The sequence below is a fragment of the Macaca fascicularis genome, chromosome 12 (assembly GCF_037993035.2).
Source record: "Macaca fascicularis isolate 582-1 chromosome 12, T2T-MFA8v1.1".
NCBI lineage: Eukaryota > Metazoa > Chordata > Mammalia > Primates > Cercopithecidae > Macaca > Macaca fascicularis.
Window position 1 is genome coordinate 131,575,373 of NC_088386.1, and position 14,723 is coordinate 131,590,095.

The following is a 14,723-nucleotide window of genomic DNA, read 5'->3' on the forward strand; positions in this document are numbered from 1 at the left end:
TTACTGTGTCAGACGTGATCCCGGGGACCCAGTTCTTTCTTAAGAGCTCCCATGCACATTCCAACTAGGAGGGCGGGTAGCTGCCGCTCCCAGCAGCCCCTGATGTGTTTTCCTCCAAGCCTGGGGAACACAGAGCTAGGGACACGCTGTCTAATAGAGGAAGGGGAGCTGGGTGTGGTGGCTCATGCCTGTAATCCCAGCACTTTGGGAGGCCAAGGCGGGTGGATCATTTGAGGTCAGCCTGACCAACAAGGTGAAACCCCGCCTCTACTAAAAATACAAAAAATTAGCTGGGCGTGGTGGCGGGTGCCTGTGATCCCATCTACTTGGGAGGGTGAGGCAGGAGAATCGCTTGAACCTGGGAGGCGGAGGTTACAGCGAGCCGAGATTGCACCATTGCACTCCAGTCTGGACAACAAGAGCGAAACTCTGTCTTAAAAAAAAAAAAAAAAAAAAAAAAGGAAGGGGAGCAATCATGTCCCTCCCTCTGCTGGGACGGGAGCAGCAGCCAGGGGTTGGGCTTTGAACTGGCATCATAGGCATTTTGCTTTCCACATTTAGAGGAAAAAGATACATCAAATATTCAAGTCCCCTCGGCACAGATGAAAGATTTTTCAGATATCTCTGCAGCCAAATCCCAGATGGGATGCAGAAGGGAGAACTGTGTAAAATGACGCTCTTCCAGAAGCTGGGCTTTGTAATGGGGCTGGCAGAAATTCCCAGGGCATCGTTTGTGGCCTCGATGTGATTTTCATGTAAGTCATGGATTTTCTAAATCTTTGAGGTCAGTGGATCTAAAGAAAAGCTTGGTAAACATCCAGATGTTGTCAAACATATTTAGGTCATTGTTCTCTGACAGCTCGTGGTATTCGTTCCTACTCCAGGAGGCTCTTAGGAGAATCCAAATCTGACTCTTCCCTGTGCTTTGAGAAGGAGTGTCTGCATGCAGACCATCGTACAGATGGCGATATTAGAAGAGTTCCCTCCCGTGAATCCTGTAGAGGAAAATGTTACCAAAGAGGCCTGTTCCCCTGTGTACCTAATACTAGGAAGATCAGATAATTTGTAGGGATGTCTTGGTTTTTCTGCACACAAGCTCCAGAGCTGCTTGGAGGCTGTGTGATAGACAGCTGCGGTGTTGTGTGTTACCCTTGACCGCATCCCTCCTGTCCCTGAGCTCGAAGGCTGGATGGTCGATGGGAGTTCCTTTGGTGACTCTCTAACTGTGGCCAGAACTGGGAGCTGCTGTGTTTGTAAAGTGGCTGCTCAGTGTTGTTTGTGTTGGCTCTATAAAACAATGCTTAAAGAGATCGAATTTTAATATATAGCTTTTTTTTTATTTTTTATTTTTTTGGAGACGGAGTTTCACTCTTGTTGCCCAGGCTAGAGTGCAGTGGCATGATCTCAGCTCACTGCAACCTCTGCCTCCTGGGTTCAAGCGATTTGCCTGCCTCAGCCTCCCAGGTAGCTGGGATTACAGGTACACACCACCACGCCCAGCTAATTTTTGTTTTGTATTTTTACAGATATAAAAAAGGTTTTACCATGTCGGCCAGGCTGGTCTCAAACTCCCGACCTCAGGTGATCCACCCGTCTCGGCCTCCCAAAGTGCTGGTATTACAAACATGAGCCACCATGCCCGGCCTGATTTAATATCTTAAGTCACCTTTGCCTGACACTTGGCAAGAAAAACTACCAAGAAATATCTAATATTTTCCTTTTGTTTGGTAATAAGAATCTACTCACAGCGGACACTTACTGGCTTGCTTTAAAACCAAGCTTGCTTCTCACTGGCCTGTTTAAGTGGAAATGAAGTCTCAGTGTGGGGTCCGATGCTTCCTGTTGGCTGCATGGAGGAAAGGAAACTGGGCCTGAATCTCCCATGTTCCTCATGCGTGGGTAGAACTAAAGCCTCTTCTTCTGTAACATGGCAGTTCCCATTCTCAGAGCATAAGGTATGTGTGAGTGATGCCACCTCAACCCTTAGCCAGGTGCAGGCGTAACAAGGGAGACCCACCTGTGCAATATAGTGAGACCCCCATCTTTACAATAAATGAAAAAAAACATTAGCCAAGCATGATGGCTCATGCCTGTAAATCCCAGCACTTTAGGAGGCCACGGTGGGAGAATCACCTGAGGCGAGGCATTCGAGAGCAGCCTGGGCAACATGGCAAGACCCTCCTCTCTACAGAAAAATTTAAAAATTAGCCAGGGGTGGTGACATATGCCTGTGGTCCCAGCTATTCAGGAGGCAGGAGGATCACTTGAGCCCAGGAGTTCAAGGCTGTAGTGAGCTATGATCTTGCCACTGCCCTCTAGCCTGTCTGTGTGGTGGTGTGTTCATACACAATAGAAATGGCCAGTGTTCTGTTGGCAGGAATTGCTGTCATTGGTCCTTAAGAAAAAACACAGGAAGGATGCAGGTGCTCAGAGGACCTTCTGGGGTCTTTTTTCCTGTTGGATCAATGTTCCTGCCTTAGAGACAGACCATACCAGTCCTTCCTCGACTAGCAGATAAGGGTCAAGTCCTCATCTCTTTTACAGTTCCATGTTTAACCTTCAGCTTTTAAAATGAGAAAAATGGGATCCCCAGTGAGTTCAGCTGGAGTGTGCCAGGCAAAGAGATGCATGCAGAATTTTCAGTTCCTAGAAGCTGAGCATCATGGCAAATCTTAGCTTAGAAACCATTCTACCATGACATTCTCAGATGAGAATTTGAGTCTCATGCTAAAAATATAAAAGTATTAATAAGACATAACTGTCTTTCTAATTGCTTCTCCTTACATGTATCTGTCAGTCAACTGGCTACCAGAAAATAGCCTTTGATGTGCCCATGGAGGGGCTCTTGGTTGGCTCCAGGGGTGGGCATGCTTGGGCCAGGGCAGAACCAGTGGTTGGCCAGTTTCTACAGTCAGCAGACGCGGTTCTGCTAAGATACTGCAAACGTGATTACTGGCTGTCAGGTTCTGTTATTTGGAAAGCCAGCCTGTGTAGCAGATGGCTCTGCTGACTGGCTACCAGAAGTTTCCTTTAAATAAGGCTTATCGACTCTAGCAACACTTGGAAATACTATTCTGAAGGAGAATGTTTGATTTATAGGTCGCTAGAAATGACCCGGGACAGAGGAGTCGTGGGACGGTGGCCAAAGCATCTCATAAAGTTGGAACTAAGGGAGCGAAGCCAGCTGCTGAGGGTGATGAATGGGGGTTAGCTAGGGCTGGCACCTTTCCTGAACTCTCTGCAGTCTTCCTCTCTCGGGCGGCATTAGTCCCTGCAGCACGGAGGCATTGCCCGGCTGCTGTTTGGTTTTGAGGTAGCAGTGAAATCAACTACATGCTTTTTAAAAAATGGTGATATGCTCCATGGCATGGAAAAATTCAAGAAATGACAGTCTAGTGGAGTCAGTTTAAAAAACCACAGGAAAAGAAAGCATAATGCCATCTGAACATATATAGTAGTATGATTTTTTTTTTTCCTCTTCAAAAAAGACTGGTCTGGCTTTGTAGAAGGGGATTTAGATTTTGGAGTGACATGTCGGGAGCATGTGTCTTCTTTGCATCGGGAGAGCCCATCTCTCTAGGGCAGTGGGGAAAGGCAATTCTCTCTGACCAGGTGTTTCAGCACCCACAGTCGTACTTGACATGGCATTATTATGATCGGTATGGAAACTAAGTGCTTCCTTCTGAGGTGGAAATGCTGAAGGATCACAAACACACTGGCTATGGCTGAAAGAGGTTCCCTGGAAGAGTCAGTGTCATCTAAGGTGGACGGAATGGATTCTTCTACTCTGCAGCCTGCATCTCATATGGCAAAGTGCAAAACCTGGGATGGATTCTAGACAAAGGTACAGTAATTGGGAGAGACAAACAGTCCAGTATTTTAGCCCTGAAGGAGTACTACTTTATTTTTTACTTTGGGCTCTATGAATGCTTCAGAGAACATGCGAGATAGATTTGCATATCTTAATTCTGGACAAGCTACTTTCATATTAAAGTTCATCTCAGTATCTGAACATAGCCATGGTCTCAAATCGTGGGAATTGATCTCCCCTTCCCGCACCTGGCTAAGTTAGGAGCCCAGGGTTCTGGTCCCACCCTTGACAGTAGCAAAGATCTCTGTCTTTCCACGTTGCTCTGTTTCTCAACTTACAGACCTGGGTGACCTTTAAGTCTGTACAGCTGCAGTGATAACATTTTAGACTTTTGCCAAATTTTAGTGGTGTTCATCATTAAAGAGAGGGTATGGCACTGTAGCTATCTCTGGGATTATCGCGAAGCTTTTATCTCCCTCACTGTCTTTTTGTGGTAAAATCACGTAGTCTTAGCATTTTTTGGGTGTTGTGTCAATTCTTTGAGGACAGAACCCCTGTATTGTCACTGTGTAGCATTGCAGTAGGTACTCAGTATATATTCGATGAATAAATGAACCAATAGAAAAATGAGTAAGTCTGAAAGTTTGCTAAAAATGCTACCTGGAAATGTCAAGATAACATTTACATTTGATTTGCTTGGAGTTTAGTAATATTCACATGTTTACTTTTGTCTTTGTTATCAACAAAGCAGAATGCTGATGCTTACTAAGACAAAAAAAAAATGAGCACAGGCAGTGTGACCCCCAAACCCCAGATTTCACCCTTACTGAGGAGCTGTGTAGTCCTGGGGAAGTGCCCTTTGTCTCCAAGCCTCTGCATCTCCCTAACCAGATGGGCGTTAGGCTATCATTCTGAACCATTCTGACAGATGAATCCCGCCTGGCTCCCACTCTAGAAGTTGGGGGTTCTTGGTTCTTATCAAAGAGGGCTTCTTTATTGAAACTCAAAAGGTAAAATGATTCTGTCTTGGGAACCCCTCCTTACAATGAGGACGTAATAAGAGGTACCACATCCAGAGCCTTTAAAGTTTGAGTAGCTGGTAGGCTGAGGTGTGACCCTATGATGGTGAAAATCATGTTGAGGTCGAGGCCACAGAGGGTGGTCAGGTGTATTTTAAAGTATCCTTTCAAGAAAAATAAAGTGAATCACCTAGCACTCTGATATATTTCATTAAATCTGAATATTAAATTTCAAACTGTCATAAAATCCAGATTTCCTAGGCTATAACTTCTATAACTTCCTTCAAAAGAGAGCTTGCCCAATTCATTTTTATGCCACTTCCAGTGCCGTGAACACAATAGGTACCCCCACAATAAGATTAAAGTAGGGAAAGTTGGCACCTGACAATCCCTGCCTGCAAATAGCATATCCCAAAGTAATGCTTCCCCCTGGCCTGGCCACCAGCACCTTGCCCAGAAACAGCCTGTAGCAAGCTGTAGCATTTCTAGGTCTGGAGAAGGTCGTGTAAGCATGTAGTGTGATCAGGGGACATTGTATTTTTCCTTCTGAAACTTTTTCATCAAGGAAACTCTGAAACAATACATCTGTGTTTAAGACAGCGTGAGGAACTGATAAGTTGATCACCTATGTCTAAATATTGTGTGGCCTGGGATAATATCCAAGACCAGTATCTGTCAGCCCACCAGGTAGGAAGTGGGGGATTTGATGGAAGAGACGTTCAGTTTTCAGTATTAATGGTGAATATTTAGCATGTACACAGAATGCCTGGTACATAGGATTTTAATCAATTTAATCTTCACAAGAATGCTCAAAGTTTAGGAGCTTTTATCGGCGCTCCTATTTTACAGGTGGAAAAGCAGGTGGTTTGTCAGTGGATAAGCCTGGCTTGCGGGCAGGCACGTCTGTCTTCTTGCTCTTAACCACAGTATTTTCCTAGGAGTCTGTCGTCATGGGGAGTAAGTGCTTACCTGTGAGGAATCTTTCCCCAGACATTGGTAAAATAACCCTACGAGATTGTTTTAGAAGCTTTGCACAGAGTATGGATGATATGGTATGGTAGTGTATGGTACCATAGAAGTTTATCTGGGGTGAGATTATTGCTAATTGAAAATGAAAACAAGACAGAATTATGTTAGGAGGCAGATTGTGGCCCTTCATTGGCAGGGCATTGGTGTAAACAGCACCCTCCCCTCACAGTCACATCTCTTTGTTCTTGTCTTCCTGGAAGCCCACTTGTTCCTAGGTGAGGTTGGGGGTAACAGGTACCAAAGATACTTGGTTTTTTAAACGAGTCACATGAGTTGCATCTTCGAGGCTGCATGGTTAGGAAAGATGCCTCATATAAACGCGCAGCAGGTGAGATATGCCCCTAGTTTTGTTTTTGCAGGCCAAGCCCCAAAGTGTGCGTGGTTTTAGGGTGCAGGCTGGTGCTAGGCTAGGCCCCCCGAGGCTCCGGTCCGCGCTGCGCCGATCCATCCCGGCGCTTGGGCCTGCACGCCGCCGCGCTCGCCGCCGCCGCCACCGCGCTCCCGGGACTCCGCCAGCCCGGCTGGGCGCGCGGCCCGCGGTCCCTGCACGCCGGCCCCCGCCGCCCGCCCCGCCCCGGCGCGCGTTTCCATTTTAAACCGCCACCCGCCGCCCGCCGCCCGCCACCCGCCACCCTTCGGTCGCAGCCGGCGCAGCTGTCCGCGCGTCCCGGAGCCCAGGGAGTGGCGGAGGCTGCGGAACCGCCGAGCTGTGCTGCCGGGGCGGGAGGATGCGCACGGGCCCCGCGTCGTAGACAATGAAGCCGCGGGCGCCGCCGCCCGCCCTGGGCCCTGCGCACCGCGGCCGCACCTGCCGGCGAGAGCGCTCTCGCGCCTGACCGGCCGCCTCGCCTGGCCCTGCCGGCCCATGGCTCGGCGCCCCGGGCCCGGACCCCGGCACTCGGGCGGCGCGGCGTACGGGCCGGCGGGTGCCAGGGGCGCCTTCCCCGCAGCCTGAGTGCGGCCCTCGCGGCGAGCGGGGGGCGTGGGCCACACTCCCGGACCGCCTGCCCTCCTCGCCTGACCCGGCGCCCTCCCAGCCCGCGGGCTCGCTGGATGCGGCGGGGCCCCAGTGCGCGGGCGACATGTACTTGTTGGACGGCAGCGGCGAGCCCGCGTCGCCACCCGCGGACGCGATGCCGCGCGGGACGCCTCCCAGAAAGACCGTCTACCGCATCTCCGTGACCATGGTCAGGAAAGAGCAGCTGGCCGCGCCGGGCTCTGGCGGCCCGGACCCGCGCCCCGCTCGGTGGCCCCGGCCCGCGCGCTCCCCGGACGCGCCCGGGCGGCTAGAGGAGGAAGCCGAGGAGGCGGAGGGTGTGGAGGAACCGGAGGGTCGCCGGCCGCGCGCATGGGATTTCCGCACCTTCCGCACCCGCAGCACCGGGCAGCTGGAGCTGGGGCGGCTCCGGCCGTGCGCACGCGGCCTGGAACCCGCGGACCTGGCCAGCAGCGGGCGGGCGGAGGAGGAGGGACGAGGCTCGCCCGCGCCCGGCAGCCCCGACGTGGAGGGGGCCCGGGCCGCGCCCCTGCGGCGGAGCTTGAGCTTCAGGCACTGGAGCGGGCCTGAGGCGCCGCAGGGCCGGACACTGGGCGGCGGGAGGCGCCACAGCAGCTCCGGGAGCCTGGCCTGGGCGCCGGATGACGAGGCCGCAGCCGGGGCCACCCTGGAGCCCGCGGCCGCCACGCAGCCCTCCTCGGAGAAGCGCAACACCCTGGACGTGGGCGAGGTGCTCAGCAAGAACGACACGCTATCGGACCTGGAGCGTTGGGAGCGCAGTAAGAGCAAGAACCGCACGCTAGACAACAGCGACCTGCAGCGGCTGGAGCGCGCGCGGGCGGCGGCCGGGGCCGGCGCGGCCTCGGAACACCGGCTGCTGCGCTTCTTCAGCGGCATCTTCGCGCGCAGGGATGGGGGCCCGGGCGGCGGGCCCTCCCCACGGAGCGGAGCCTCGCGGCCGCGCGGCTACTTCAGCCTGCGGCGGCCGCCAGTCGAAGCGCACTCGTCCAGCGGCGAGAGCATCGACGGCTCCCCGCGCAGAGGTGGGCAGCGTGGCCGGGGGTCCCGGGACGGGAAGGGGCGTGGTGGGGACTTGCTGGCTCCACAGTGGCCATGGAACCCGCCCTCCCGGGTCGGTAGCCGGCACGTGGCCTGGAGAGAAGTGAACTGGGGTACTGCGGTTTTCCCCAGCAGGGCGCAGCGGTCCTGCGTTTTCTGGCTGCCCCTGCGCCTGGCTGTGCGTGCCAGTTTCCCTCGGGGTCCACCACCTTCATCAAGGAGAGCTTGACCCGGGACAGGTCGCCTTGCCAGGCGGCGCCGACCTCCCTCGCGTTCTGGCTGGGCCTTCTGCGGGAGCGGGCCCTGAACTGGCTGCCCGTGACACCTGTGAGGCCGCCCCAGGGAGCCGAGGCTCGCCGGTCGCCCCCGCACAGGTGCCGCTGCCTGGGTGGGAAAAGCCGGCATTCATCCTGGCCCCCCTCCCTGCCTGCAGTCGTCTCCCTGTTGGTGCTACCATCTGTGAATGCTGTGGTGGGGCCTCAGATGACTCCGTGGCCCTCGGTATTGAGCTGGCTGTGAGGACACTTCACTACAGTGGTGAGGCGCAGGGCGGGACGGAGGCCTGTCTCCGCAGCTTTCCTGCCAGGTGGCATCTTAACGTGGAGAGCGAGTCTGGGACCGGATCTGTTTCCTCGTAATGTAGGCTAGCAAAGGGGCAGGAAAACTGCAGCCCTGCAGCCTGTTCTGAAACCTCAGGTGTCTGTTCCCTTGTGTCCTCTGACAGGGACTTTGCAGGGAGGGATCTCCAGCCAGATATGGTATTCCACTGCAGGAATCAGTTAACCTTTTGGTAGGTAGCATTTGGGGGTCAGAGCCTCCAGAAACTTCCCTTCGTGTATTCTCTTAAAATATTAGAAAGTAATGCGTGTTATTTTGTTAAAAGAATTGGTTTGCACGAAGTTGCTCCTGTCATCATTGGCGTTCAGAGGAAGTTAAGACCTGAAGGTCCCAGTTCTCTGATAGCAGGCTTGCATCTTTGTTCTGTGGACTTTGAAGAAAACAGTAATTAGCTGCATTGGTTCCAGACGAGTTTGTATCAGAGCGAGAAAGAGAAAGGCACAGACATGATTTAGAGAGGATGCGTTTCGTTGTGGTCCCTCTTGATACAAGTTAAAAGCATTTGGGGTTTGGGTAGTTCCTCTCTGGTCAAATGGATTGATAGTAGATTTGGAGTAGTAAGGGGGTGACGTGTGTTGGAATGTTTATAGTAATGCTCAGTTTGTTCTTTGTGGTCAGTCCTTCTCTGGGTGGAATTACTTTGGTCTGAGACATAATATTAGTAGCATTGTGAGTTGTATAGAAAAATGGAAATTTAATGAACTACATTACAGCACATATGGTCAGAACTCTAGGGCCTCACTTTTTTCTGAAGTTCTAAGTAATCGCGTACTCAAAAAAGCTACATGTTTCACCTGGATAAATTCTTTGCCTTTGGCTAAAATGTCTGAAATATCAATATTCTTAGGATTTTGGTGATACCAGTGTCTATTACAGGTAAAAGTTATAGTCCCCACAGGTATCACAACCTCTCATTTTATTACACTTCTCCAGTCTTTACATGTTTGCTTCCTGTGACATAAATTATTCAGAATTTAGGTGCTGTATAAGATTTTGAATTTAGATGAGAGTCTGTAAGGTAAGAGTCAGATGCAATAGAGCCCAAGCTTGGTTTCCCTGTAAATGTCCATAGGATGCAAGTCCCCAAACCACTGGGGACAGGTGAGTTTGTAGAACTCGGAAATTTTGGATCTGAGGAAGGTAAAATGGTGTGTGTTGTAGAACACTGCCTGTGAGGTCGGGTGGCGCCCTGTAATAACATACTAGTATTTTGCAGCAAAGCCTGAGATATCCACACTCAGTGAAATAAATAGTGATTAAAAATAGCCTCATGCCAGTTAGGTTAGAGTCTGGTTTTGCCACCAAAATAATTTGCCAACCATTTATGAAAAGAAGTTCCTTCCATTCTCAGACCTTTTTGGATTTTAGATTGACAGCTAAACTGTCGTAGATCTGCAACATGATAAGCATCATGAGAAGCACCACTGGCTTTCTCTGCATCTTGGCCATAATGTTTAAAATTTAGAGTCCTTGAAAATATAAAGGAAATTAAAAATGACATCAGCTTGTGCAGGTTTTCCTTCTGTTAGAATCTTTCCATCTTCTTTAAAACAGCTAAGTAAATTTTTGAATTGGCTACAGGAAACTAAAGACTAAGTAATTATTGCATTAAATAGTCTATTTGGCTTCCCAGCGTTAAATGCTTAGGCAAGGTATTTCCATTAGCACAGGGAAGCAAGATGGCTGGAATCTTATTTTAAAGCACACACGGGCTCCTACATATGTGTGCCTTTGGTTTGCCTGTATTCTGAACTCAAGGCGTTAAGGATGAAAGGATTGGAACACCTACCTTTTGTAGGATGATTCTCTTGTACTCTCTGATCCTTGTTGGAACTTGTCTATTTAGGCTCTTCCCAGTTCTTCCCCCTAATGCAGAACAGTTGCCTCCCTGAGTTCAGGGCTGCTCCCTCTATGTAAGGCTTGCAGCTGATGGCAGCCAGCCAGCAGACATTCCAGAAAGACCCTGTGTCACATCGAGGGCAGTTTCGTGTTACCTGATACACATGTATTGAGGCAGAGTCCGTTGACTCAAGTATAATTTAATGCAAGGAAAGATCAAATAATAAATGATTAATGACACTGTAGGGTGTCCCCTTGCAGCGCATGCTCTGCATCGCAGTGGATGCTCTCCGGGCCGGCCCTGGAACCAGCTGTGCTGGGAGTGAAGTCCACACTGACTATGCCCATCCAGAGCATTCAGTGTCTTTAGGGTGTTCTCTAGCTGTCTGGGAGGATTGATTACAGTAATAAAGTGATTCATTGATACTCTTACTGAGGTTAGCTTTTAAAATTAGTAATTTACAACTAATTTTTGACAGCACATTTTATGACTGGCTTTGTTCTTTAATTTCTGATTCCCTTGATTTATATCACTCAATTACTGTAGGGTGATAGACCTTTTTTTTTTTTTTTTTTTTTGACGGAGTCTCACCCTGTTGCCAGGCTAGAGTGCAGTGACCCAATCTCGGCTCACTGCAACCTCCCCCTCCCAGGTTCAAGCGATTCTCCTGCCTCAGCCTCCAGAGTAGCTGGGACTACAGGCGCCCGCCACCATGCCCAGATAGTTTTTGTATTTTTGGTAGAGAGGTGGTTTCACCATGTTGGCCAGGATGGTCTCCATCTCTTGACCTCTTGATCCACCCCCTCAGTCTCCCAAAGTGCTGGGATTACAGGCATGAGCCACCGCACCCTGTTTTTGTTTTTGTTTTTTTAATCATTTTAAACAAACAACCTTCAGTGGAGAATGTGAGGACACAGCAATTAAATGAAACAATTTGATAAATTTTGATTTTTAAATTTGATTTGTTCCTGAAAAGGACACTTGTAAGGAAACTATGTAATTCAGTGTTTCTCATTTGAAACATTTTGAACTGATCACAGTTTTTTGTTATTAGAATTGATTAGCTACAGTCTTTTGTTGTTACAATTGAATATTCCTAGAGTTTGCTTGCTTTTTGTAAATGACTCCAGATAGCAATTTGGGAAACTCCTCATTATTTTTGTTTAGGGCTAAAATTATTCTCCTGGAGACAGAGCAGTTGTATTTGGGGTACATGGAAGAGCTGTGCTGAAGGTCCGCCAGGGAACCTTCTAAGCCACCCGGGGTCTGTGTCCTGCTGTGTTTATTTCCTTAGATTGGAGCCCAAGTTTCAGCATAGGTCACCTGTTAACATCTTTCTCTTTGATGACTTGGGGTGGAATATCCTGCCACCAGGGGAATGTTCAAAAAGTACATCTGCTCCAGAGGTCCTCCAGTGTTAACACGCACATTGCAGCAAATTATTGGGTTATACAGTTAACAAATACCTTTTGTTTGGAGCTGTAAGACCCAATTATAAAGCACCAGTAGTTTTGTTTTTTTTAAGTAATCTTATTGTCTCTAATGCGTTAACAAACATATATTGCGTTTCTATGGTGTGTTCTGCGTTCACTAGGCAGTGGGAGCTGGGGCTAACTAGAGCACAGTTCCTGTCTTCACAGGTCGGTAGCACACTGGAGGAGATGGAAACGATTGAATGAATCACAGCCTCACGGGGTACTTGAGGGAAGATATGACTATTTCTCTGCACAGCATATCTCCATTAGAGCACTAGTCGCACTGTGTAATAATAACATCGCATACATGCCTGCCACTTCTAACTAGTGAGTCCTTCCTGGGCATGCAGCATGATCATTCCTCTGTGTACTGCAGAGTTATAGACACCGTGCTTGACACGTAGATTTTAGTAAATGTTTGTGGGAGGAACTAATGAGAGAACTAGAAGAGGGAGTGAATTGAATGTCCTTGAGTTAATGGAAAGGAGTTAATGAAGGCCTCACAGAGGGGTAAACGAGCTGGATCTTGTAGGATCTGTAGGAGTTTACCAGGTAGAGACGACTCCACCAGCAAGGTGTTTGGGATTTCTGTAGTTAATTGCTAAGAATTTATTCGTGTTCCCCAGATCTTTATGACTAATGCTAACACTAAACATAAAACAGGATGTTACTCTTTCTACAGTGAGCTTTGGTGTTTTTGTTTTTGAAAACTATTTTTGGTATATGGTTTTTGTTTCTGATAGGAATTCTCCTTTAGGCTATTGTCAATTTATTTTCCTGTAATGATTCGAAACAATTATATTAACTTAAAATGATGTCACAGTGAGTGAAATAACGACAAAAAAGTTTTAGTTATTGAGGGTAGTCTCGTGATGAGCTGAAGTGCGCACAGCTGCACTCATGTTGCCAGGTGATTAAGAACAGAATTGGTATTAAGGTCAATGGATTAGCAGAAAGGGGGGAGATTATTGTCTCTTCGTTATTTAGAAAGAAGTACCATCTGCCCATGATCGTTTTGGTTTAGGTTTTGTTCAGCCCAAATTAGAATCCGCTGTGGTGTTGATTTTTCCTTATGGATGGCAATCCTAGAACTGTGTTTCCCATTGTTGATACATGCACTCACCTTTGCTAGTTCTCTCTTCTCCTATTAAGACATGAATGTAGCTGCTCCTTTAATTTCTTTTAGCTAGTTTTAATTCAACAATGGGTCTTGGCCCTTTGTTTTCTTATAATCTTTTATTGTGTTCATTTTCCTGGTTGATTTTTAATTGTGACATCACTAACAGCTCTAAAGACTCAGAAAGCTTACCAGGCAGCACGCTTCCCTGGGTCAGAAGATGGGAGTCCTCTCCTCTCTCATTCAGTACCAGGGTGTACCAGTGAGAGGCTTGTGAAGGGATTGTTTCGGCAGCTCCTTGTCTAACAAATGAAGATAATTTTTATGAGGTGCATTTTGGTCGGTGGGAGTGGAAGGGAAAATGATGGTTGCTTTCCTATACTGTCCTTTGTTGGGAATGGTGAAAATATTTTGAATCTGTTTCTGGTGTGATCGTTAGGTCCAAGATTTCACGTGACGTCATGTGCCGGGTGTTTTGGTCAGCATGCAGGAACGCTCCTTTTTTCTCTGTACGGCCTTTGGGGGCATCGTTTGAGTGGATGTTCATTTGTTTGAAACGACTGTCAGAGGGAATCTTGTGTTCCTTTGCTCTCTGTGCCTGTCATTGCAAGGGCTTCTTTGAGCTGGTCTGCTGACCGTCAGGCACTTGAGACTGACAATGCCGCCAGCCTTTCTGACACGGGCCCCGCCCTCTCTGACTCCTACACAGGGTCAGAATCACTCAGATACCACTTCTGTTGGTGGAGATGAGGGAAGAATATTTATCCAGTTTCTGCCTTTCTGCCCCCATTAGCTCTTTACAGGAAAAAAAAAAAAAAAAAAAAAAAAAGCAAAACCAGTTGTTCTGTGAAATATGCAAAGCAGGGTTTTGGCCTTGAGGATGTGTGTTGGTGACTTGCTTTCCTGTGCCGTAAGTGCTGCTGCCTCAGGAGCCGGCACAGTCACTTATGGCGCTGATGGGCCTGCGTGGCACTGGTCTTGCTCCTCTGGTGCCAGTGCAGCTCGTTGACAGCTCCAAGATACTTGGATATCTCACTCTTCTGGCTATTTCAGTTGCCAGACTAGAATCCCAACCTTCTGAGAGTCTGTTCTCTTTTGGATTTGTTCATAGATGCCTACTCTGCTCTCCTGATCTGGTTCATGAACACTCGGGAAGCCAAGTTCATTGAAGACACTGTGGATGTGTCATTTGGAAGAGGAGACTGGAGCATGGAGGCTTTGTTCCTAGTATTAGAGAAACAGACGTGGAAAGGACACAGTGTCTAGTGCTGCTTAAGGAAACTTAAAGGCAAAAGGATTTGGGCTCCGAATTAGGAAGTCATTTCTCACAAGCAGAGCTGTTCCGATGTGGAAGAAGCTGGCTTCTCCTATCACTGGAGGCACCCAGACTCGGGCTGGTGAGGGACTGTTAGGATGGGGGCTGTGTGTGTGGTCACGGGTAGAATTGGTGGTCTTCAAGTCCCATCCTAGTTTTCAAGGTCTAGAGTCCTTTCAGAATCTAGGATTTGATTTTTCACCTGGTCTTCTCTCAGCGGTTACTTTTCTCCCAGATTTAAAGGAAGATAATTGTCTGAAGTTTCTTTGGACTGTCCTCCTGCCTGCCTGCCTCCCGCCCCCACCTTGAAATCCTGGTATATGCTGCCGGCTCACCTGAGACGTAGTAAGAGTTCTGCCTGTCAGCTGCAAAGTGCTGGGTGGAAGGTCCCTGCTTCCCACTCTCCTTTTCCCGCCTGCCAGCCCCACAGTAGTGCTGCCTGG

At 48.9% G+C, this 14,723-nt stretch overlaps 1 protein-coding gene across 13 annotated transcripts in view; it reads left to right on the forward strand.

Moving 5' to 3' along the window:
• The window catches only part of AGAP1 (ArfGAP with GTPase domain, ankyrin repeat and PH domain 1), a 645,437-nt gene that overhangs the window by 169,336 nt on the left and 461,378 nt on the right, over positions 1 to 14,723 (forward strand). For 5 of the 13 annotated variants that reach the window (XM_065526308.2, XM_065526307.2, XM_065526309.2 and 2 more), the window contains exon 1: positions 6,784 to 7,899. The exons of 4 other annotated variants lie outside the window; for them this stretch is intronic. In XM_065526308.2, coding sequence (XP_065382380.1) covers positions 6,942 to 7,899 — 958 coding nt within the window. In that variant the 5' untranslated portion in view covers positions 6,784 to 6,941. Of the gene's footprint in view, positions 1 to 6,486; positions 7,900 to 14,723 lie in introns of those variants that run through there. 4 more of the 13 variants (XM_065526305.1, XM_074010557.1, XM_015433003.4 and 1 more) reach the window with 3 other exon arrangements.